General features: G+C 37.6%; 2 protein-coding genes across 10 annotated transcripts in view; both read right to left on the bottom strand.

The window, feature by feature from the left end:
- The window catches only part of Rex2l4 (reduced expression 2 like 4), a 751,000-nt gene that overhangs the window by 357,798 nt on the left and 366,553 nt on the right, over window positions 1-26,649 (bottom strand). The window lies entirely within an intron of this gene.
- Window positions 3,735-26,126, bottom strand: Zfp534l1 (zinc finger protein 534 like 1). Of its 8 annotated transcripts, none has more exons than XM_087550754.1 (7): window positions 25,972-26,116; window positions 24,822-24,914; window positions 24,537-24,609; window positions 20,195-20,310; window positions 19,743-19,850; window positions 10,809-10,935; window positions 6,799-9,812 (listed from the first exon to the last, which is right to left on the bottom strand). In XM_087550754.1, exons 4-7 carry the CDS (start codon window positions 20,243-20,245, stop codon window positions 8,149-8,151), a joined length of 1,950 nt encoding a protein of 649 aa, XP_087406880.1. In that variant the 5' UTR covers window positions 20,246-20,310; window positions 24,537-24,609; window positions 24,822-24,914; window positions 25,972-26,116; the 3' UTR covers window positions 6,799-8,148. The 8 variants fall into 8 exon arrangements, with proteins under 8 accessions (NP_001418166.1, XP_087406880.1, XP_087406881.1 ...); XM_087550755.1 differs by having other exon boundaries at window positions 25,825-26,116; XM_087550753.1 differs by having other exon boundaries at window positions 24,489-24,609; window positions 25,825-26,116.

The raw sequence follows: 26,649 nt of genomic DNA on the forward strand, positions 1-26,649 counted from the left end.
CATGGGATTATTTCTATCTTTCTGTACCTGTTGAGGCCCGTTTTTTGACCAATTATATGGTCAATTTTGGAGAAAGTACCATGAGGAGCTGAGAAGAAGGTATATCCTTTTGCTTTAGGATAGAATGTTCTATAAATATCCGTTAAGTCCATTTGGCTCATGACTTCTCTTAGTCTGTCTACATCACTGTTTAATTTCTGTTTCCATGATCTGTCCATTGATGAGAGTGGGGTGTTGAAATCTCCCACTATTATTGTGTGAGGTGCAATGTGTGTTTTGAGCTTTAGTAAGGTTTCTTTTACATATGTAGGTGCCCTTGTATTTGGGGCATAGATATTTAGGATTGAGAGTTCATCTTGGTTGATTTTTCCTTTGATGAATATGAAGTGTCCTTCCTTATCTTTTTTGATGACTTTTAGTTGGAAATTGATTTTATTTGATATTAGAATGGCTACTCCAGCTTGCTTCTTCTGACCATTTGCTTGGAAAGTTGTTTTCCAGCCTTTCACTCTGAGGTAGTGTCTGTCTTTGTCTCTGAGGTGTGTTTCCTGTAGGCAGCAGAATGCAGGGTCCTCGTTGCGTATCCAGTTTGTTAATCTATGTCTTTTTATTGGGGAGTTGAGGCCATTGATATTGAGAGATATTAAGGAATAGTGATTATTGCTTCCCTTTATATTCATATTTGGATGTGAGGTTATGTTTGTGTGCTTTCATTCTCTTTGTTTTGTTGCCAAGGCGATTAGTTTCTTGCTTCTTCTAGGGTATAGCTTGCCTCCTTCTGTTGGGCTTTACCATTTATTATTCGTTGCAGTGCTGGATTTGTAGAAAGATATTGTGTAAATTTGGTTTTGTCATGGAATATCTTGGTTTCTCCATCAATGTTAATTGAGAGTTTTGCTGGATACAGTAACCTGGGCTGGCATTTGTGTTCTCTTAGGGTCTGTATAACATCAGTCCAGGATCTTCTGGCCTTCATAGTTTCTGGCGAGAAGTCTGGTGTGATTCTGATAGGTCTCCCTTTATTTGTTACTTGACCTTTTTCCCTTACTGCTTTTAATATTCTTTCTTTATTTTGTGCGTTTGGTGTTTTGACAATTATGTGACGGGAGGTGTTTCTTTTCTGGTCCAATCTATTTGGAGTTCTGTAGGCTTCTTGTATGTCTATGGGTATCTCTTTTTTTTAGGTTAGGGAAGTTTTCTTCTATGATTTTGTTGAAGATATTTACTGGTCCTTTGAGCTGGGAGTCTTCACTCTCTTCTATACCTATTATCCTTAGGTTTGATCTTCTCATTGAGTCCTGGATTTCCTGTATGTTTTGGACCAGTAGCTTTTTCCGCTTTACATTATCTTTGACAGTTGAGTCAATGATTTCTATGGAATCTTCTGCTCCTGAGATTCTCTCTTCCATCTCTTGTATTCTGTTGGTGAAGCTTGTATCTACAGCTCCTTGTCTCTTCTTTTGGTTTTCTATATCCAGGGTTGTTTCCATGTGTTCTTTCTTGATTGCTTCTATTTCCATTTTTAATTCCTTCAACTGTTTGATTGTGTTTTCCTGGAATTCTTTCAGGGATTTTTGCGATTCCTCTCTGTAGGCTTTTACTTGTTTATTAATGTTTTCCTGTGCTTCCCTAAGTGTGTTCATGTCTTTCTTGAAGTCCTCCAGCATCATGATCAAATATGATTTTGAAACTAGATCTTGCTTTTCTGGTGTGTTTGGATATTCCATGTTTGTTTTGGTGGGAGAATTGGGCTCCGATGATGGCATGTAGTCTTGGTTTCTGTTGCTTGGGTTCCTGCGCTTGCCTCTCGCCATCAGATTATCTCTAGTGTTACTTTTTTCTGCTATTTCTGACAGTGGCTAGACTGTCCTATAAGCCTGTGTGTCAGGAGTGCTGTAGACCTGTTTTCCTCTCTTTCAGTCAGTTATGGGGACAGAGTGTTCTGCTTTCGGGCGTGTAGTTTTTCCTCTCTACAGGTCTTCAGCTGTTCCTGTGGGCCTGTGTCTTGAGTTCACCAGGCAGTTTTCTTGCAGCAGAAAATTTGGTCTTACCTGTGGTCCCGAGGCTCAGGTTTGCTCGTGGGGTGCTGCCCAGGGGCTCTCTGCAGCGGCAGCAACCAGGAAGACCTGTGCCGCCCCTTCCGGGAGCTTCAGTGCACCAGGGTTTCAGATGGTCTTTGGCTTTTTCCTCTGGCGTCCGAGATGTGTGTGCAGGGAGCAGTCTCTTCTGGTTTCCCAGGCTTGTCTGCCTCTCTGAAGGTTTAGCTCTCCCTCCCACGGGATTTGGGTGCAGAGAACTGTTTATCCGGTCTGTTTCCTTCAGGGTCCGGCAGTGTCTCTGGCAGGGGTCCTGCCGCTCCCCCACGGGAGCCCAGAGGCCTTATACAGTTTCCTCTTGGGCCAGGGATGTGGGCAGGGGTGAGCAGTGTTGGTGGTCTCTTCCGCTCTGCAGCCTCAGGAGTGCCCACCTGACCAGGCGGTTGGGTCTCTCTCTCACCGGGTCTCAAGATGACTATCTTAATAGTGAGTTTTTTCTTCTTCAGAATGTACATTCTTAGATGTTTAAGATGTTAGAATTCCATAAATTATTTAAGAATGGAAATCTGGATGGGACAAAATGCATGACTGTGTCCTTACGTCCTTACAAAACTGGCTTGCGAAGTGGAATGGACTTGGCTAGCAACAGAACTGTTACACTGTTCATATGCAGGCACTGTGAAAGCTATGGAGGCAAAGCACACTGCCCACTCTCTCTTCAGAATATTCTCCACTCATCACCATTGTGCTGTAAACAGGGAATTCCAGAGACTTAGCCAAGCTGAATACAGACTCATGAGCACAGAGGGCAGCAGAGTAGCCCAGTGTTTGTTGCTGGGAGTATGATTCTTTCCGTACTTGAAGAACAATATAACAGGCAGCCACCACTGTATGGCACGTCGTCGGGTTTCTGCTTCTGAGAGAAATGTGGCCATGGGCAGTAAGTAGGCTCTTAATGGTGCTCCAACCTTACACACTGAAAATATGTTCCCATTTTCATCCTATCCTCAGTGTGTTGTTAAACTCACACAGTACTTCTCCAGTACTCACTTCTTGCCATCTATCATATATTATCATCTGAAAGCAGAGTGACATTAAGCAAATGTTCCTGGCGCTTCTTCTTCTGCAGTTGCACCTAACACAGTGGCGCCACAGAAGCTGAGCTCATATTTCCAATACTGCCAATTTATTGACCGCCAGAGTTTGCCAATCCCATAGTACTTTATCCTCAGTACCTCTAGGCAATGACTGTACCATTACTTCACAAAGAAAAGGCCAATATGATTCATGAATAACAGTACCATCAGACATACTGAAATAAATGCAGATGGCACAAAACAGGAATTGTTTACAAGAGTTGTTTTTAATATTTGGGCAACTGTTTTCTCTGCTGCACTAACCAGTGAGAGGAAAATTCCTGTTTGATTATGCTTTTATAGAAGACATAAAGAAATCAAATTGGATTACAGTTAATTGACATTTGGACACCTGTATTGTTTTCCTTTGGAACTGTGTTCATCAATACACTTCATTCGTCCATTCCATTCAAGGATGGGAAAGCACTCATGTTTGACAAGATTCTAAATCTTCCATAAAATCAGGGATGGGGGAATGAATGTAAGACAACCACGAAATGAAATATGAAAGTATGATGTTTTTGTTTCAAGAGTGAGTCCTTGACAATATATGTGTTCACTATAGAGATGATTTTAATCACGAGTCAGCATATGAACATGTAAATAACTCCCCAGGATATATCTGTGTCCAGTCCTTTGTGACGTTGTATGGTTTTCCTTTTCCTTTGTTTGAAAAAGCAGCAGCACCATATATTCAAAACTTTCTGGCAGTTGGCTTCATCCATTACTTCTACTTCCATAGAGGCTGTAATTGGTCCATTTGACCGTCCCACCATGGGGTCATCCATGTTTAGTTCTCTATTTGTAAAACTTACAACCTGGTTTTTAGACTGATGTATCTTGTCTCTGTGTTGGTGTGCTTTTCTGTTTGATGACAGAGTGGCGTCTGCTGAACTGCACCTAGAGGAGTAGGCAACTGTTTACCAATCCAGTCACATTCATAATCAAGCATATACCCTTTGCAATTGAACAAGTCAGTAAAAAGCTTTCTTAGGTAATCATAGTCTGGCTTCTCAAAAAAATCTAGCGTTCCTATGTAACAAAGATATGTTGCCATTTCTGGCAAGTTTTCACAAACCACTTCTAACGTTGTGGCAAATTTCGTGTTTCCAATTCTCTGAACTCTCTTTTGACATATGCACCTTTAAGCCTTGCCAAGGAAGACCGCCTCTCAGGAAGTACATGAACATATGGCTTAAACTTCTAAATCAGCTCTTCTACTGTGTTCTTTTCCTAGATGTGTGTTTATGCTCATGTTCTGACTGTTCCAGTAAGGATTTGTGTTCTCTGTATGGTATATGTTTCCTTGTCTCTGGATCAATATATTCCTTTACCAAACCAAAATCTATGATATGAATGAGTTGCTGGGCTTTGTTTCCTAGCCATCCTATTAAGTTCTTAGGCTTCATATCTCTGTATATCAAGGTCTTTGAGTGGGCATACTCCATGCGAGAAATCGGTTGTATAGCTATCAAGAGAACTGTTTTAAGAAAAAGTGTTCTATCACAGAGGTCAAACAAATCTTCCAAAGTAGGTCCCAGCAGTTCAAGCACCATACCGTTTGTATTTACCACAAGGGCCAAAACAGTAAACTTGAGGTATACCACGTCCAGATGCTAACTGCTTATAGAATCTGTATTCCAAATGCAGCTTTGGTGCTCTGGATTTCATGGGCTCCAGTTTAATCGCCACATATTCATTTGTATATAAACTTTTCCCTAATCGTAATTCTCTAAAATTGCCACATCCAAATTTTTCCACCTCTAAAGTTAGGTCCAACCATTAAAACTCCAGATGAAGAAAACCCAGTTGCTCAAGTGCTGTGCCCTGACCGACCACTGGGCCATGCCATTCTGTCATCTGATTTGTCCTTGTCTTTCTTTTTCAGGAGTTAAAGACTGGCTAGAAAGATGCTGTTGACCACACCACACATTCATCTTTTACTTGGAAAGTTGTTACTCCTTTCACACACTCTCTCTTCTGTTTTACGTGTGAGCCTACAGGTGTGCTTATTTATTTTTTTGGTTTGTCTTGAGGTAACATTTAAAATATGTAGTATGTGAAATGAGTCCACATTTTTTTACGTCATTATTGAATTCACAGGTATTTAATTGTATTTTGTAATTTATTTTTCTTCTTAGCCAAAAGTTCAATGTGTTGTTTTGATAAACTGGGCACCCCCATGAACATAGCAGATGAGGACGTTGTTTATCTTTTTTCTTGCTTTTGAAAAGCTACACTCAACTGAGATAACATTCACTGTATAATGATCAAGTTTCCATTCTATATGTATACTGTTATGATATCTGAACTGCAGGAGTTAAATACTGAGTTTTACTTTGTTTGCTTTGAGCAAGGTAAATGGATGTTTGGAACATTTATAATGTAAAACGACTTCTTTACAATATTTGAACAAATTCATGTGTCTATATTTGTAAACATATGCGATATCTGTATTTCTTATCATAAAACTATTTAGTTTTATTCTAAGTAGGGTTTTTTTTTTTTTTTTGGACTGTATTGTGTTTTTATGATCTGAACTCCTTATATGTAAGAAGGCGTGTATATTCATCCAATTATGGACTTAAATATTTTAAAGCAGGAATAACTTTATTTGCTGCAAAGGCCAGTGTGTAGACATTTGCTTTTTAGCAATATTTTTAAGTGCTCCATTTTAGTGCCAGAGAATAAATTTTTGGCACGGACTGGTCAGTATTAGGTAATGCAGGTATGTTCAGGTTAAGGCATCTATGTTTTGTATTTTTATGTTTATTTTCTGGCACCATTAATGAAATCAACATTGCCTGAATGTCTTTTAAACACAGCCTTGTTTAAAAGAATTTAACTGAAAAAGGTTAAATAAAGGTAGTTTAAAAAAAAAAGAATGAAAATCTGATTTGTTCCTTTTGGTACAGTGGAATATTCAGGCGCAACAGGATAGGATAACAATGATCTGTAATATGTGTCAGTGTGTAGCATTGTTCTGAAAGTTACTGGAGTTTTGTTCAATTAAGGGGTACTAATGACTTCAGAGCCATGCAGAGACACATCACAGTCTGGATGGCTATACCTGAAGATGATGAAGCCATATTTTCATTTACTTTCTTGTTGACTTTTCTCTCATATTTTCTTGTATTCAGGAAAGAGTCCAGAAACTGTTGAGTCTCTGTAAGCCTCTACAGGTTTTCTGATTCAAGTCTTTTTAAATTAACCTAGTAATACTATGGCAGTAAACCTGGATATTGAACAGAATCATCCTACTTTAGTTAACACAAATCATAATCTCTAATACAGTGTTTCTAACTTTTCTGATGCTAAACACTGACATACAATTCAAATAATTCTAATGTGGGCACAATAACTTGGAGTTGAATAATTTCTCAGTTCTAAGACCATCATAAGTACATGTTTTCTATGATCTTAAGCAACCCCTATGACAGAGCGATTACTGCAACCAAAGTGGTTGATATCCACCCAATGAAAATCACTACTACAACGTTTATGTTATGGATTGTAGAAAATATTCATGACTTCAGCATATATTTTATCAGAGACATTTCCTAGGAAGATGGAACATATATTCATCTAAGGATCCCAAGTATGAACTTAAAACAACCACATCAAACTTGAGGAATCATTCACATTTATTTACACAACAAAGGGGAAGGAGTTGTTGACCACACAGCACAAGGACACATAATCAGTCTCAGTCGTTATCCTCAAACATGAAACCAGCATTTAATAAGAATTATGAGTACTGGATTGTCAAAGGAGACTTAACATCTGTAGACATATTTATAGGATAAAGAACAAACAGTTTTGGTATCTGAGTTTGTCAAATAAACCTTTTTAAGTATAATTTGTCTGAATTGATCACTTGAATATACAGAATCCTGACAGTTTTATTAGACATTTTGAGAGGTGAAGTTCCTTTGAAATAGATAATTTCTGTTGCCATGAAAGTGTTACACAACACTATATTATTCTGACTTCCCCACATGTCTTCATCTTGTAATATTTCAGGGTGAACAGGTAAAAGTTTAATGAAGACTTTCCTACATTGTCATATTTTCAGAGTTTTTCTCACCATAAATACCTGACATTTTCTAAGATTTGAACACTGCATGAAGGTTTCTGAAGTTTTCATAATCATACAAATTCTCTAGTGCGGAAGCTCAATTTTTGCAAGATATACTTCCGCACAAAAAAAATTTAAAACGTTTTCTCTGATCTGAAATGAAGTCAAAGATATTTCCAAATACATTATATTTCTTCAGATTGTCACCTGTACATATTTTGTTGATTCTAAAAGATTGGCTAAAAGGTTCACATCTCTAAAACATTTGAAATTTTCTCTACTTTAAGTATTATCTAATGAATTTTAAGACGATATTTGCAGGTAAAGAATTGTTTTATTGACTAAATTTATAATGTTTCTCCACTGTATGTAATCTGTCAGACTTACATTGTAGTTAATGCATTTTTCATGTACATCACACTTGCAAGTATTATCTCATGTATGAAATCTCTGATGCCTTTCTAGGCTAACATTTGGGTAAAGCATTTGTCACATTCACTGCATTTGTAAGGTTTCTCTCCTCTATGAAGTCTCTAATGTACTTGAAGACTGCATTTATGGGTAAAGTACTTGTCACACATTTGTAAATTTATTCTCCTGGATGAATTCTCTGAACAATCGTCAAAGTAACTTTGTGAGTAAAAGATTTGTCACATTCAGTTCACTTACATTGTTTCTCTCCAGTATGAATTCTCTGATGAATTAAGACTTAGTGGGTAAAGCATTTCCCACATAAAGGAAATTTGAAAGGTTTTTGTCCTAAATAAATTCTCTGATGAATACTAAGATGAGACTGTCGGCCAAAGCATATGTCACATTCACATTTGTAAAGTTTCTCTCCTGTATGAAGTCTCTGATGTACACGAACACCGTAGTTTTGGGTAAAGCATTTGTCATATTAACCACATTTGTTTGGTTTCTCTCCTGTACAAATTCTCTGATGAATTCTCAAACTAACTCTGTGGCCAAACCATTTGTCACATTTACTGCATTTGTAAGGTTTATCTCCTATATGAATTCTCCGATGAATAGTAAGATTGGATTGGTAGCGAAAGCATTTGTCACATTCACTGCATTTGTATGGTTTCTCTCCTGTATGAATTCTCATATGGTTTCTCAGAGTGCCTTTCTGAGTATAGCATTTGTCACATTCACTGCATTTGTAAGGTTTATCTCCTGTATGAACTCTCTGATGAATCCTCAGACTGCCTTTGTAGCCAAAGCATTTGTCACATTCACTGCATTTGTAAGGTTTATCTCCTGTATGAATTCTCTGATGAATACTAAGATTGGCTTGCTGGCTAAAGTATTTATCACATTCACTGCATTTGTATGGTTTCTCTCCTGAATGAATTCTCTGATGAATTTTCAGACTGCCTTTGTAGCGAAAGCATTTGTCACATTCACTGCATTTGTATGGTTTATCTCCTGTATGAATTCTCTGATGAATACTAAGATAGGATACTTGGGCAAAGGATTTGTCACATTGGTTACATTTGTAAGGTTTCTCTCTTGTATGGCTTATTTGATGACACATAAGCCAGTATTGTCGGGCAAAATATGTGTCACATTGACTACATTTGTAAGGTTTCTCTCCCGTATGAATTCTCTGATGAATCCTCAGACTGCATTTGTAGACAAAGCATTTGTCACATTTACTGCATTTGAAAGGTTTCTCTCCTGTATGAATTCCCATATGGTTTCTCAGAGGGCCTTTTTCAGTAAAGCGTTTGTCACATTCACTGCATTTGAAAGGTTTATCTCCTGTATGAATTCTCTGATGCACTCTAAGATGGGATTTTCTGCCAAAGTATTTGTCACATTTATCGCATTTGTAAGGTTTCTCTCCTGTATGAATTCTCATATGGCTTCTCAGAGTGCCTTTCTGAGTATAGCATTTGTCACATTCACTGCATTTGTAAGGTTTATCTCCTGTATGACTTCTCTGATGAATACTAAGATGGGACACTTGGGCAAAGAATTTGTCACATTGGTTGCATTTGTATGGTTTCTCTCCTGAATGGCTTCTTTGATGACGCATAAGACACGATTGTTGGGCAAAATATTTGTCGCATTGACTACATTTGTAAGGTTTCTCTGCTGAATGAATTCTTTGATGCAAATGAAGATTCCTTTTTCTGGCAAAGCATTTATCGCATGTACTACATTGGTGAAGGTTCTTACCATTAATGTCTTGTTTCAGCATCTGTTTATGTTTATAGACAAATTCCTTATCAAATTCTGTATTTTTGTGTTCTTTGTTCTCTATGTGGATTCCAGAATTTACACCAAGGATAGCACATTCATTTGAAAATTGTACACAGTCTTTATATTTGTAAATTTCTCTCATTTTCCCAGCTCTATGTCTTTTCAGGTTTGAGGACTGAAGGGAGGAATCTCGGAGATGAGTTTTATAAGGTGTACTTTGGGTGGATTCAAGAGTCATTTTGCTAATTTCATCCCATTTACAAAAGTTCTTTTGGATATTCATATGCTCATGGACAATGCACTCTGTGTCTTGTTCTAAGACATTCCCATGTTTTCCACCTATTAGATTATTTTCTAGAAAACAAAAGTGCAATTAGGGATGACAGGGGTTACTGAACTGGAGAGAAAGAGGTTCAATAATGGGTGTTTGCTGAATTGTCTGGTAAACTAGACCATCTCAAGGATTTATGTTCTTAAAATTGGTTTTACTCTTTTCATAATCATTACTTGGATGATAAATTCTGATCTATATCAACTGAAAGGAATGATAATACATTTCAAATATTATCTTAAAAATGGTACCTTGCAGAAACTAAGAAAAATTAATCATCAATGAATAATGAACATACATAAATTAGATCTCTGAATAACATATCTCTAATTTTTTATTATAATTTGATTCAAAGAGATATTGTATACCTGTGTCAGCTAGAAATTCATAATCACAAATGAATCCTATATATATGCTTGTGTCAGCATCCAAAATACTGAAGATAAAGAGCATGCTGTATGAATACTAAACTCAGAGACCACATATCAAACTGCAAAGAAATAGGGGAAATGAAATTTCTCTAAACCAACAGCTCTATATCTACATAAAACATTTTTCGTTGTTAAAAACCATAATTAAAGAGATTAATGTAATAATAAAATCAATGTGCTCCAATTATTATATGTCCAGAAATATAATTCCTTTTTCTGAACATTTTATTTTTTTAACTCAGAAATTTGCATTTAATGCTAGATAAGAGATATTGGAAAGATCTTGGAGAATATAACACTAGTTATACCTCCAAAGAAAGTGCAGAAATGTAAAGGAAATGCCATAGAAAAATTATCATGTTAAGAGGAACGCCCCTTATCCTAGTGCTTTCCAGACATTTCAGAGAGTTTACATATACACAATGTAGGAAAATTCAAAGTAAGAATCAAGAATTCTAAAAAGTGCATTCTTGGGGCTGGGGATTTAGCTCAGTGGTAGAGCGCTTACCTAGGAAGCACAAGGCCCTGGGTTCGGTCCCCAGCTCCGAAAAAAAGAACCAAAAAAAAAAAAAAAAAGTGCATTCTTACCCACAGACAATAGATTGTTGTACGTCTCCAAAATCACGTCCATGTACAGTGCCCGCTGAGCATAATTGAGACTTTCCCATTCCTCTAGTGTGAACTCTGGAGCCACATCTTTGAAGGTTAAGAAACCCTGTAATATTAAAGTATGTACTTCTTACTTTACAAAATTGCTTTCCTACATTAAGAATAGCACTAACGAATTGGAGAATCTTTGTAATACAGATTAGGAAAGGAAATTATCGAAAGACAAATATGTTCTCAAAGTTTCTTGGATATGAGTCTAAAGTTATAAATTGCTGCTCTTCCACAGACAATCTACAGATGATTTACAATAATGCTCTCATTCATGAAGTCTCTCACATTTATGAATTTTTGGTGGTTTTCTGAGACTTTAGCAGCAGAAGAAAGATTTGCCACCATCACTACATTTGAATTTTTTGCACAGTTAGTATTGGATAATTTCATATAAAGTCCTCTATTATGAAATTTATTTAACTGCAACCCCATGGTACTACAAACTGGACTTTTATACCCATTTCTTTAGAATCCAAGAATCTCTGCTAAAGATTTCTAGCAGGAGGAATATATGGCACATATGCATAATTTCAGACAAATGTTACCAACTTTCATTATACAAGAAAATTATTGGATCCTACTACAAATGTCTATATTCAACAAAACTGGAAAATCTGGAGGAAATGGACAATTTTCTAGACAGATACCAGGTTCCAATGTTAAATCAGGTACAAAGAAACCAAGTAAAGAACACGATAACTGATAAAGAAATAGAAGCAGTTATTAAAAGTCTCCCAACCAAATAAAGCCCAGGACCAGATGTGTTTAGTGAAGAAGTCTATCAGATTTCATAGAAGAGCTCATACCAATACTGTCCAAACTATTCCACGAAATAGAAACAGACAGAGCACTACCAAATTCCCTCTATGAAGCCACAATCACACTTATACTGAAACCACCCAAAGACCCAACAAAGAAAGAGTACTTCAGACCAATTTCCCTTATGAATATTGAAACAAAAATACTCAATAAAAGTCTTGCAAACCAAATCCAAGAACACGTCAAAACGATCATCCATCATGATCAAGTATGCGTCATCCCACGAATGCAAGGATGGTTTAATATACAGAAATCCATCAATGTAAGCCACTACATAAACAAACTTAAAGAGAAGAACAACATGATTATTTCATTAGATACTGAGAAAGCATTTGACAAAAATCAACACCCCTTCATGATAAAAGTCCTGGAAAGACTGGGAATTCAAGGCACATATATAAGCATAGTAAAAGCAATATACAGCAAACCAGTAGCTAACATCAAACTACATTAAGAGAAATTTGAAGCAATCCCAGTAAAATCAGGAACTAGACATGCTGCCTGTTCTTTCCCTATTTATTCAATGTAAGTCCTAGCCAGAGCAATCAGACAATGAAAGGAGGTCAAAGGGATACAAATTGGAAGGCAAGAATCCAAACTATCACTCTTTGCAGATGATATTATGGTATACTTGTGACCCCAAAAGATCCACCAGATAACTATTTAACCTGATAAACAACTTCAGCAAAGTGTCGGAGTATCAAACAAACCAATAGTCTTCCTCTCCTAAAGAATACACAGGCTGAGAAAGAAATTAGGGAAATGACACCCTTCACAATAGTCCCTAATAATATAAAATATCTGGTTGTGACTTTAACCAAGCAAGTTAAAGATCTGTATGACAAGAACTTCAAGTCTCTGAAGAAAGAAACTGAGGAAGATATCAGAAGATGGAAAGATCTTCCATGCTCATGGATTGGCAGGATTAATATGGTAAAGAAGGCCATTTTGCCAAAAGCAATCTACAGATTCAATGCAATCCCCATCAAAATTCCTACTCAATCCTTTATAGAGATAAAAAGAGCAATTTGCAAATTCATTTGCAGTAACAAAATACCCATATATGTAGTGAAAACTATACTCAATAATAAAAGGACTTCTGGGGGAATCACTATCCCTGACTTCAAGCAGTATTACAGAGCAATAGGCATAAAAACTGTACAGCTTTGGTACAGAGACAGGAAGATAGATCAGTGGCAGAGGACTGAAGTCCCAGAAATGAACCCACCTACCAATGGTCACTTAATCTTTGATAAAGGAGCTAAAGCAATCCAATGGAAGAAAGATAGCATTTTCAACAAATGGTGCTGGTTCAACTGGAGGTCAGCATGTACAAGAGTGCAAAACAATCCAAACTTATCATTCTGTACAAAGCTTAAGTTCAAGTGAATCAAGAACCTCCACATCAAACCAGATACATGCAAATTAATAGAAGAAAAAGTGGGGAAGAGTCTCGAACACATGGGGACTGGGGAAAATTTCCTGAATAAAATACCAATGGCTTATGCTCTAAAATCAAGAATTGACAAATGGGACCTCATAAAATTGCAAAGCTTCTGTAAGGCCAAAGACACTGTCATTAGGACAAAATGGCAACCAATAGACTGGGAAAGATTTTTACCAATCCCACAACAGATAGAGGGCTAATATCCAAAATATACGAAGAACTCAAGAAGTTAGACTCCAGAGAGCCAAATAAACCTATTAAAAATGGGGTACAGAGCTAAAAAAAACATTCTCAGCTGAGGAATATCGAATGGCAGAAAAGCACCTAAAGAAGTGTTCAACATCCTTAGTCATCAGGGAAATGCTATACAAAAAACCCTGAGATTCTACTTCAGACCAGTAAAAATGGCTAAGATTAGGTGACAGCAGATGCTGTCGAGGATGTGGGGAAAGAAGAACACTCCTACGTTGTTGGTGGGACTGCAAAGTGGTACAACCACTCTGGAACTCAGTCTGGAAACTGCTCAGAAAATTGGACCTTCCACTACCTGAGGACCCACCTAGATCTCTCCTGGGCATATACCCAAAAGATGCTCCAACACACAACAAAGACACATGCTCCATTATGTTCATAGCAGCCTTATTTATCATAGCCAGAAACTGGAAAAAACCCAGATGCCCTTCCATAGAGGAATGGATTTAAAAAATGTGGTGCATCTACACAATGGAGTACTACTCTGCTATGAAAAACAATGACTTTATGAAATACATAGGCAAATGGAAAGAACTAGAAAATATCATCCTGAGTGATGCAACCCAGTCATAGAACAGCACACTTGGAATGCACTCATTGATAAGTGGATATTAGCCCAAAAGCTCGAATTAACCAACATGTAATTCACAGACCACAGGAAGCTCAAAAGAAGGATGACCAAAATGCAGATGTTCTTACTCCTTTTTAACAGGGGGAATATATCCATAGGCGGGGTTATGGAAGCAAAGTTTAGTGCAACAACTGAAGGAACGGCCATTCAGAGCCTGTTCCTCATGTGCCATATCTATCTATCTATCTATCTATCTATCTATCTATCTATCTATCTATCTCCACTAAAACTAGACAAGATTGATGAAGCTAAAAAAAATGCTTGCTGAAAGAGATTAGATATATATCTCTCCTGAGAGACACATCCAGAGCATGTCCAATACGGAGGTCAATGCTAGCAGCAAACCATTGAACTGAGAATAGGACGTCCTTGGGGAAAATATTGAAGGAAGGATTGAAAAATATTGAGGAAGGATTGAAATAGTTGAAGAAGCTTGAAATCCCATAAGAACAACAATGCCAAACAACCAGAGCATCCAGGGACTAAACCCCTACCAAAAGTCTGTACATAGACTTACCCAGGGCTCCAGAAGCATATGTAGCAGAGAATAGCCTTGTTGGGGCACCAGTGGAAGAGGAAGACCTTGGTCCTGCCAAGGTTGGATCACCAGTGCATGGAAATATGGGGGGGGGAGAGTTAGGTGGATGGATGGGGCAAATACCCATATTGCGGAGGGAGAGGAAATGGGGGCTTATGGATAGGAAACCAGGAAAGGGAAGAACATTTGAAATATAAGTAAAAAAATATATCTAATAAAAAAGAAGAAAGCACTGCTAACAGCAAAATTCAGAGCTCTAAGTGCCTCCATAGAGAAATTGGTGAGGTCATAAACTAGCAGCATAACAGTGTATCTGATAGTTCTAGAACAGAGAGGGTCAAATACACCTAAGAGGAGTAGCCTGCAGGGAATAATCAAATCAGGTAAAAGTTAACCCAGAAGAAACAAAGAGAACTATACAAAGAATCAACAAAACGAAGAGTTACTTCTTTGAGAAAAATAACAAGATGTATATATCCTAAGCCAGCCTTACCAGAGGACAGAGAGGCAGTATCCAAACTGAAAATAGAAAAATTTCAATAGAAACTGAAGAAATTAAAAAACGTATGGGATTCTACAGCACAATCCTATACTCTACAAAACTGAAAAATCTAGATGAAATGGATGATTTTCTAGGCAGATGCCAGATAGCAAAGGTAATCAGGATCAGATAAACCATATAAACAGTTCTATAATCCCTGAAGAAATAGAATAAGTTATTAAAAGATTCCCCCACCAAAAATAAACAAGACCAGATGATGATACTGCAGAATTCTATCAAACCTTCAAAGATTAGCTAATACAAATATACCCTTCAAAATACTTAGAAAATTGAAGCACAAGGAACAGTACCTAATTCATTCTATGAAGGTACAGTTATGCTCATATTTAAACCACAAAAAGACCCAACAAAGAAAGCTACCTTCAGACTAATTTCCTTTATTAATATAAATGAAAAATATTCAATATAATTATAATTATAGCATCCTGAATCCAATAGCACATCAAAAGGATCATCCACTATGATCCAATAGGTGATCCCAGGGAGCACAATTGGTTCAATATATAGGAAACCATCACCGTAATCCACTATATAAACAAATTCAAAGAAAAAAAACCACATGATTACCTCATTGGATGTTCAAGAAGGCTTTGACAAAATACAACACTTCTTCATGTTAAAAACATTGGAAAGATAAGGAATTCAATGTGCATACAAAAATTTAATAAAAGCAATAAACACTAAACCAAAAGACAGCCATAAAACTAAATGGAGGGAAACATGAAGCAATCCTATTAAAATCAACAAATAGATAAGGTTGCCCACTTTCTGCTATGTATTCAATATAGCACCCAAAGTTCTGGCCATAATAATTAGAATAAAGAGGAGGTCAAAGGAATACAAATTAGAAAGGAAGACGTCAAAATATCACTATTTGCCACTGATGTGGCAGTGTACCTAGGTCACCCGAAACATCAATCAGAACTGCTAGAGCTGGAAAATAACATAAGCAAAATATCTGGGTGTGAAATTAACTCCAAAAAATCAGTAGCATTCCTCTCCTCAAAAGATAGGAGGGTGGGAAAGGAAATGGAGAAATGACACAGTTCAAGATAGTCACAAATATTCATAAATATCTTAGTGTGACTAACCCATAAGTAAAAGATCTTTTTGACAAGAACTTCAAATATCTGAATAAAGAATAAAAAGAAGACTGCAGAAGATGGAAAGAAATCCCAGGCTCAGGGTTCAGCAGGATTAACAGAGGAAAAATGGCCATCTGATCAAAAGCAGTCGACAGGCTCAATGGAATACCCATCTAAATTTCAATGCAATTTTTCAGAGGGATACACATAGTAATTCTCAAATGCATCTGGAATAGCAAAAACCTCAGCATAGCAAAAATTATTCTTAACGATATGAGGATTTTAGGAGCAATCATCATTCTTGACCACAAGTCCTACTACAGAGCAATAGTAGTAAAAAAGAAAGGTATGGTTTTGCTAAAGACACATGCAGGTAGATTAATGAGATAGGATTGAAGAAGCAGAAATAAACTCAGACACATACAGTCATCTGATCTTTACCTAAAAAGCCAAAACCATCCAGTGGAAAACAAACAAGATATTCAACAAATGGCACTGGTTCAAGTGACAGGCTCCATTTAGAATAATGGATATTGATGCATTCGTTTTTCATTATACACAGCTCAAGTGCAAATGCATCTACGACTTCTACATAGGACCAGATATGTTGAATCTAATTGAAGAGAAAGTGGGATAAAAATGTTCAAATACACCAGCAAATGGAAAAATTTCCTGAACCGAATACCAATGGCTCAGGCTATAAAATCAACTATTGACAAATGGGACTTCATACAACTGAACATTTTCTGTAAGGAAAACTATACTGTTAATGGGACGAAACGGCAACTTACAGACTGGAGAAGATCTCTACCAAGCCTATATCTGACAGAGAGCTAATATCCAATGTATAAAAATAACTCAAAAAGTAAAGACTACAGATAATAAGATAAAATTATTAAAATTGGGGTAGCTAAAGAAAGCATTCTCAACTGAGAGATCTGTAATAGCTGAGAAGCCCCTAAAGACATGTTCAAATCCTTAGTCATCAGGGAAACACAAATTAACAAATCTTAGGTTCCACCTTCCAGGAGTCAGAATGGCTACGATCAAAAACTCAGGAGAAGCATATGATTCCTAGGATATGGACAAAGGGGAACACTCCTCCATTGCTGGTGCAAATGTAAGCTGCTACAACCACTCGAAAAGTATGGTGGTTCCTCAAAAAATTGAACATAATTCTACCTGAGTATCCAGCTATTCCACTCCTAGGCATATGCCTAAAAGATGGTCCAACACATAGGAAATATAAATGTACTATGGTCATAGCAGCCACATTTATCATAGGCAGAATCTGTAAACAATCTAGATGTCCCTCCAAGGTGGAATGGATACAGGAAATATGGTTCATTTACACAGTGGAATACAACTCAGCTATTAAGGATGAGGACATCATGAGCTTAGAAGGCAAATGGATGGAATGAGAAAATATCATCCTGAGTGAGGTAACCATTCACACAAGAACACACACGGTATGAACTCAGTGATGATTTCATATTAGACCAAAACTTGTGAATACCCATGATAAAACTCACGGCCCATATGAAGCTGAACAGGAAGCTCAAACCATGGAAGCCTCTGCCCAAACCATGCTTCAATCCCACTTAAAAGGAATAAAAGAAAATCACAGCACGGAAAAGGAAGGAGGGACCTAGGAGGGAGAGAGGAGTGTAAGGAAAAACGGAGGGTAGAACCAGGTGTGGGAGGAGACAGGGGAGATGTATAGAGGGGAGGATAGTTAACAGATGTGTGTACCAGTGGATGATGGGAAACTGGAAATAGCCATTACAAAATCCAGATACCTGATAAGCAAGAAGTTCACAGAACACAATAGGGATGATATTAGTTTAAAAAATAAAAAAAGGCGAGAGAGAATCTGTAGTAACCATATCCACTGGTAAGGCACAGCTCTCAGATCAAGGATGCAGTCAACTACCCAACTCAAAAATTTTAACCCAGAATGGTTCTTATCTAAATAAAAAGCAAGGACAAAGAGTGGAACAGAGACTCAAGGCCATCCCGAGACTACGCACCTAGGGATCCATACCATCTCTAGATATCAAATCCAAACATTATTGCTGATGCCAAGAAGCCCTTACTGTGAGGATGCTGGAACAGCTATCCACCGAGAGGCCATGGCAGAGTTTGATCAGTTGCTCACAGCTAACCATTGGACAGAGCAAGGAGACCCCAATGGAAGAGATAGCTGAAGGACTGAAATAGATGAAGGGGATTGCAACCCTATAGGTAGGACAACAGTATCCACTAACCAGATCCCCAGAGCTCCCAGAGACTAAACTAGCAACCAAAGAGTACACATGGAGGGACCCAAGTCCACAGCAGCATATGTAGCAGATTTTCTTATCTGGCATAAAGAGGAGAGGAGGCCCATGAAGAGTCAGCAAGAGAGGAAGTCCCAGCATAGGAGGATGCTAGGGCAGTCAGCAATGAATGGATTTGAGAGTGGGGTAGCATCCCTATAGAAGAAGGGGATAGGGAACTGGGAATTGGGAGAACATTTAGAATGTAAATAAAGACAATAACCAATAAATAAAGAAATGTAGAAACATCATCACAACCCTTCATTATGTCCCTATGTGACACAGAGTTTGGTAGAACAGGAAACAAAGAGTAGATAAAGCATTCTTCCTTCTAAAGAACACAAGGTAGAAAGGACGTTTATTAAGGATTGAAAATTTATAGATCATACACAATACCAAGTCTATATGCCCCAGAAAATATTTACTAATACATTCCATGTGAAGAAATAGAAATGTGGAGAATACAGGACATACACTACTTCTAACTGTGCAACAAAAAACAAAGGGAAATAACAAATTCTACATTGAGAATTTACCACATAGCACCACAATGGGCAGTATGTCTCTTGGAATGAGACTTGGAAGACAGATTTCATGTCTAACACACCCATAATCATTATTTGACATAAAATTCCAAAAAAATTGCATAGTGAATTCTGCATTTGCACACACAAAAAAATGTACATTCCTCTATCACCTATGACTCTAAGGAGGTAATGTATTTACTATTGGGAATAATTTTATCCTTCTCCAAATTCCTCTCTTCCATATATTGCTCAGTGATATCAGACTCCACATAATTCCATATCCACATTAAAAAGCTTTTGTCTGGAGCCTTGACCATCTCTGAAATGTAACTTATGTGACACATGGGACCTTCCTTCAACACTAATATAATAGCACAGAAACCCATCTAATGTACAAATTAGGCATCAATATAGTTTTTGAGAATCATTAACAATGGATTCTCTTTGAGATCTGCATGTCTTCAGTCCTTGAAAATAGTACGTCCTCACAGTAGAAACCTCAGTAAAAAATTAATGGTTTTGTAAAAGTGAAAGACCTAAACATTAAATTTTCATTATCCCAGAAGAAAATGAAGATTATAGAAAATAAGTCCTTTAGATAATATTACAACATAGAGATAATAAAATTATTAAATGGTTGAATAAAAAAAGATTTTTCAAAGAAAGGTGCGCAACACACTGACCTGTAGAGTGTTTCCCAGAGCCACACTCATTCTTTTTGCTGTTCTTCTCACAGATTCAAATATTGGAAGTTTTCTTGAAATTTCACAACCAGGTTTGAAAACTAAAAGCTGAAATTAATACAACTTAGTTACGGACAATGCTTACCCACATAAAAGGATATTAAAAACAAAATATGAAGAATCTTGTCAACATTTCTACAGAAACGTGTGCATGGAGTCACAAATTACTGTGTAGGAATATGAGTATAATCTGAGGTCTATTGTAACATCAGCAGGCACCAGGCACAAACATAGAGTACATGAACACCTGCTGTAAAACACGACTACTCAGGGTTATTACTGAGAACTTATCTCCCTGGGTCTAGAGTCAAGGATGAATGGCTAATGGCTACCCTGATTGATGACCTAGATTTGAATGGTGTTTCATTAGCCATTACAATCAAACACAATACCTGACACGTTGGTGAAGTTCGACTTCTTTTTACCAAGCAGATACAGTACATCTATTTTCCATATGTATCCTATAGTCTTGGAGTACAAAGATTCTATCTGCCAAATATCATGGGTTCTACAAAAGAATAAGTTGTCATCAGATTTAGGTATAGCCATTTTCATCAGCATCTACGAAGGCTTTCAATAGTTCATGACATAAAACTTCAATTTCCAACTTTCTTTTCCTTTCAATATGGCCCTGTTTCCTAATGCCCGTGACACATTTTGATGCACTGATCTTGATCCCTTGACATCTCCATGAATGCATTATTATGTAGAGTATTGTGATTAAAGCCAGAAATGTCTTCAACTAAAATTTACTATTCTGAAACTTTAAGCCATTTGTTCTCCACTTTTAATGGTGTGCTAAACCTTTATTATAGTTCCAGGAATTCAAAAGTTGCTATATCTACATGTTTCAGACCCACATGCATAGTGTATCATGTGTATCAGTTCCCACGACCATAAAAAATATGGGTTTTATGATGGTCAGTCTTTGTCAAACCCTGTGAAAGTGTGAATGGACCACAAAGAGGTCACAACTCAAAGCTTAAGAACAAGGGTTCTAGGCAATGTCAAAATAAGATCAAGAAGGAGGTCTGGTAGACTTCAGTGATGGCTGCCAGGGAAAATACATATACACAGGGATAAGATGAACCATTTAAGGGCATGCTCTTGGAATGATTCCCTCATTATACCAAATCTGCTAATATAATATCACTGTTGGAAAATCTTCTCGAGCATGCATATATCTGCATCGTGGAGACTTGCTGTTAAGGATTTCCTTTCTGGCAAACATTCCTGTAGGTTAAAGAATGTGTGACATGGGTCTTCTGGTATATATACCAATACATATACATACACATACATGCAAATATACATACATATGTTTATGTATAGATAAACACATAAGAATTCACCCTTCATATCGAGATACTATTAGTACACAAAGTTCTCATGACCCTGGATTCAGCAAATATTCAGCATTTTTAATGTATGGCATTGACCTTATGTCTACCACGTTAGACATCCTGGCATTTAATTGATATATGAATAGTCTATTTCAATGCCCCTGCCTCAGAAGATTAGACTGATACTGGGAAAAGGCAGATGATGGAGTGTCAGGAAAATCATATATAATTAATAAGAATTGATGAAGAAAATAGTAATTTCCTAAGGAACAACTAAGTAAACATTCTATGTCATAATACTAGGCCAAACAATAATCAAGTGCAGAAACCCAGGCCCTCAGTGTTCCTTCTAACACTGTCTTAGAAGTAAACAGATGCAGCACTGAATTCTTTAGAAAATCCCACAGTAATCTTGCACAGTGAATATTACAGAATACAGAAAGAAAGGGAATGTGATACAGTCATCACACAAAGCTGACTTTACCTGGATCCAAAAGCAAATGAACATAAACATATGCACAAAGAAAATAATAGCAGTCCAGGAGCTCCAGTGTACATTGAAAAAAGTTTCTCACCAATTGCTGCAAAAAGGGAACTGGACTTGATTTCATGACAGATATGCAAGACAGTTTCAACCAGAACAAACCACACAACTCACGGCACAATCTACATACACTCAATGAGAGAAGGCTCACAACCATGTCAATAAATCTACAAAGACCCAAAGGCAAAATATCACAGTGGATCACGAAGAAAGTTCTAAAGAATGTAGAAGAGGGGTTGGGGATTTAGCTCAGGGGTAGAGCGCTTGCCTAGGAAGCGCAAGGCCCTGGGTTCAATCCCCAGCTCCGAAAAAAAGAACCAAAAAAAAAAAAAAAAAAAAAAAAAAAAAAAAAAAGAATGTAGAAGAGAAGGAGGATCCCTCAGACTAATGAAGATAATAACCAACATCCAAAACCTACCTTTACAAAAACGGAAGACAGCTGTCATTATTCTACTCTACTCAGAAGATAAACAGGGGACTAGAGAGATGGCTCAGTGGTAAAGAGCACTGACTGCTCTACCAGAGGTCCTGAGTTCAATTCCAGCAGCCACATTGTGGCTCACAACCTTCCGTAATGAGATCTGAGGCTCTCTTCTGCTGTGTTTGAAGATAGCAATAGTGTACTTATACATAATAATTAATAAATAAATCTTAAAAAGAGAAAGAGACAAGGAAGGGAATGTGGTACTGTCATCCACACTAGTGTGCACAGCCTGCACACTAACCTTTCACACAACAGCAGTGCTTACAAAGGGCGAGTAAGATTTACAATATTTTCAATGTTCAAATAAGGATATGAGGAAGGCAAGTTTTCTCAAATTACAAGAAACAGAATTCTTCAACTCAGGAGCGACAAATATCCCAAAAGAATGCACCAATCTGATAATTCATTTGATAATCTATAGAAAAAATACAAGAAAATATCACTTTGTTTCTACATTCCTAAACAATAACCTGAGAAGTAAGAAGACCACTCAATCTCTAAAAGGATCTTGGATATGCTGGTTTAGCACACAAACTGCTAACAAGGGCTCTGTAGGCTCCTGGGTGTAAGAGTCACCAATGGCTCTCCCTAGGTGCTGACCCTTGTGCTGAAACACCAACCTCTCTGACAGTGGATGTCTGCCAGTGTAAAAGGACAAGTAGGTAACAGAAACTTTACTGATTTGAACAGAGTCAGTCTAATAAGGAAATACACACATGGCACTGGAAGCTGTCAAAAGTCACTCTAAAGATACATAGGCCCAAAAGTGAATTTATACCTGACACACTGGCTATATGTAGAAATACTAGGAAATCATTTATATCGTTCTGTGTACACCACAGCACGGTGATGCTTTCAGGCTAAGTCAGACACATGTGGTTGGTAAAGGGAAGATGCCAATTAGGAGAGTGCTGAGGAAACAGCATGCACTGGGGAAACAGGTAAGGCTGAAAAAATTGGAGGAAGTGGAGGTGTGGAAACACACACGGTCATTACCATAGAAGTTGGAATTATGAATATATGACAGTGTGGATACCCATCCAAAACCTGCCTCAGAACATACATGAAACACAAGGATATAATGAAAACATGAATAACAAGAGATGGCACAGAGAATGAAGACAGGTTAACTGTGGAAGTGCACTAGGGCACTTCATGTGCAAAAGCCGTTCCCCTAAAAATGCAAGTTCTAGGGGACTTAGACAACAGATTAAAGTAAACTCTAAGAGCTCTAAATACCAACAATAGCAAAGAAAACAGATAATGCAAATATAGTACCAGAATGTTTCTCTCTAAATATTGTGAACAATTGTAATAAGGATGAAAAAATGAGCCTAATCCCTAGTTTATATGATAGAAAAGTTACTGACAACAGGATTTTATGTACCACAGAAAATGGAGATGCAGGGAAAAAATAATGCTGTCATAAATTTAAAATATGTAAGAATTGAGGCCCCGGGCATTTGAGGACAGCATTGAGTGGGTAATAAAAGGTGGGCAGAGGAATACATGAATTTCCATGGAGTACTCAGGGAATTTTTGCAAAGCATGTTACTTTATGATTTGAGCCTGTGACACAGGCTGAGCATGGTTTTCATTTCTAACAGCAATAGATCATAAATTCCTGGTCCAGTGATAGACGCTGGGCTTTAGCTCCAACAATAGTGAATACAGAAAATGAATGTGTGTCATGGAACTATTTTGTCTATGTGTAAAACAGGAAAAGTACATTTTCCATTTCATGGAGACAGAGCAAGAGCTCATTCTAGGATGGGAAGGACAGCCCATGGTTTTGCATCCTTCCATCATGAAGTCATCATCAACACTAGGGCTTCAACTTTAACCCTTGGAACTGACTTTTCCTCAAATACACACCTGATTCTGAAAAGACATAATTCTGTATTTTCGAGCCTTTCAGTCAAAGTTTACTGACACTTGTTTCACCCCAGTCTTTTTAAAGTAGATAAACTCAAATAGCAATATGTAGTGTTCAGATACTGGGACTCTTAAGAACATAGCATTCTAGCCTAGCAGTAAAAATATTTATCCATAGATTAAAATCAGGAGAGCATGGAATAATATTGCTCAGGCCCTGAGGGAAATAATTGCTAACTGTAGTGATGAATTCAGAAAAGTAGCTACTAGTATTTACAGTAGTACAGGTAAGTTGAATGTCACTATTCATTAAAACATGTTTTTTAGTCAAAATCATATGTAGACAATAAACTGAATGAAACATGCACAAGAGAACACTACATACATTTTTCATGAGGTCATAGGAAATAAAACTTTTCTTGTGAAGAATGAATGAGTACCTGAAAAGTAGGAATGATTCCTCATGAACACAGTAAGTCTCTACTCACACAATCAATGGAGAACAATCTGAACCACACATAGCTGCTCATGAGGCCAGCAAAACCTTCCAAATTAAAAATCCTAAGAAATACAATCACAAAAAGAACAAAATTTAATCAAATAATCTTCAAAGGAGTTCACAATAAAATCCTTGTAGAAGTCAGAATAGATGAAAACATATTTCTTCACAATAAAGAGTGTTATTTGTGAATCTTGGGTTTCAGATCAGGAAGAAGAAATTATGCAGCATAAATTGGTGACATAAAAACTGACAGTGTATTCTGTGGTGATACCTGGATCCTTTGTTAGAAGTCTCTTTGGCCTTTACCGACCAGGGCTCCTAGTTTTGATTTGCAATTATGGAGATTGGCTGAGCATATAGAGACCTGAAAATGGGAAAATATTGTTGAGAAAGAACCTGGAACTTTTCATGAGACAAACATGAAAGATATGAACAAGTAGCAAAAGGATAAGTATGAAGGAAAGAGAAGATATCATGAAAATGCCTCTTTCTCTGAGGATTTCAGTTTTCCCTATGAGATGTAACAGGTAGTCACACAGTTAACATTCATGCACAGTTCTTTTCCAAGCAGCACTGAGGAAGAGAAAGAAACACTGCAAGAAAACTATTGTGTCCCACAGAATCCAGACTGTTGAACTCCTCCAACCAGAGGGCTCTGAAAAAAGCCGAGTGCAGGGTCTAAGCATTCCCACACCGGCAAGAAGTGAACGAACATTGCAGAATTCAACAAACCATGAATGTGCATGGTCAGAGAGCTTTTCATGAACCAAGGAGACATTTAACTTAAGTGGGTAATTCAAAAGGTGCTGTCTAATTCTGTCTCAATCTAGAGTAAGATTTCCATTTATAAATATACCTATGAAGGCTATGAAGTCACACTTCTGAATGCTGTGTTTACATCACAGCCTGCATATACCTCAGTGTAAAATTAATGGAGACTATAACTTAACTCAGGAAATGTTTACATTTACAGCCATATGAAACGGCTTTATAACAAATATTTTCTAATTCAATCAAATCTGCACTGGTTCCTCATATGTCAAAGATCTACAAAGCTCTCTTGGAATACCTATTCGGTCCGCTAGAGAAAGGGAAATGGAACGGCAAACGGAGGAACAGGGGAGTTAAGAAAGCATCCATGAATTTGAACTCGAAGAACTTTACTAAGGCTTTTGAAAGAAAACCCTGCTGTACAAACTACAGATGCGGCCAAGGATCTACGAGGTTATTTTAGAAAAATATTCTGGCGACCACAAAACTAATTAAAGCATCACCTTCAACCCCAGTTCACAGAATCTCAAACTTCCTGAAATGCTAAGATATCCACGACAGAATTATAAGAGTGGAGGCAGAAAATGCACCCCCGCTCCACACCGCTGCTCCGCTCCTGCCTGTTTCCCGGTCGCATCAGCTCCTCTGACCTGGCAGGGTGACAGGACCAGCTGATGAATGTCCTAGGAAGCCGGCACAGCAACTGCAGCTTAAGGAAGTTTTCAGGTACCTCCAGGACTCTGGGACGAGTCTCCCACCAGGACTTCCTGAAAGGGAGACAGCAAAGACACTGAGAAAGTTTGAGGGGCGGAACTTCCTGTCACTTCCGCGCGTTTCACAGAGCAACTCCTTCTGGACCCGCCCAACATTCAGCAGCTTCCGGTTACATACTTCTTCTAAGCCCACCTACTTTGGAACATTTTAATTATTTCCCGTCCTAATTCTTCATAGATACTTTTTTATCGGTTTGGATTTTTGTGTCCTTGCTGCCTTGATCTTTCCTTTGTTTTTATTTTGTCTTTTTCTTAATCTCCTCCGATCAGGCAGGTGTGTCCCCGCTCCCGATCGGAACCACTCCCCCAACTCTGTTGCAGGCTGCCTTCCACACAACTGCAGCTGTCAGGAGCGCAGGACCTACTCTGCACAGCTTCTCATCAAGCTTGCTGCCAGTCTAGACCAGAAGTGGATGTAGTAGGACACTGCGCCTGGGTTCTGACCCACTTACATCCAAGGTCGTCCGCCTAACTTCTCACATTGTGAGACTAATGCATTCTTTAACCATTTGGTCATAGATACTTTCTAGATTGGTCCCTACAATTCATTATGTA

The sequence above is a fragment of the Rattus norvegicus genome, chromosome 5, assembly GCF_021556685.1.
Source record: "Rattus norvegicus strain SHRSP/BbbUtx chromosome 5, alternate assembly SHRSP_T2T, whole genome shotgun sequence".
In the NCBI taxonomy this organism is placed as follows: domain Eukaryota; kingdom Metazoa; phylum Chordata; class Mammalia; order Rodentia; family Muridae; genus Rattus; species Rattus norvegicus.

What these genes read in the sequence shown, in the direction of transcription:
- Zfp534l1 (XM_087550756.1), bottom strand. Translation starts at nt 20,245, where the DNA reads ATGTACTGTATCTGCTTGGTAAAAAGAAGTCGAACTTCACCAACGTGT. An exon ending in CTCTGGGAAACACTCTACAG is followed by an intron (nt 10,936 to 19,742) that starts GTCAGTGTGTTG and finishes TTAATATTACAG; the next exon opens with GGTTTCTTAACCTTCAAAGA. An exon ending in CAACAATCTATTGTCTGTGG is followed by an intron (nt 9,813 to 10,808) that starts GTAAGAATGCAC and finishes TTTGTTTTCTAG; the next exon opens with AAAATAATCTAATAGGTGGA.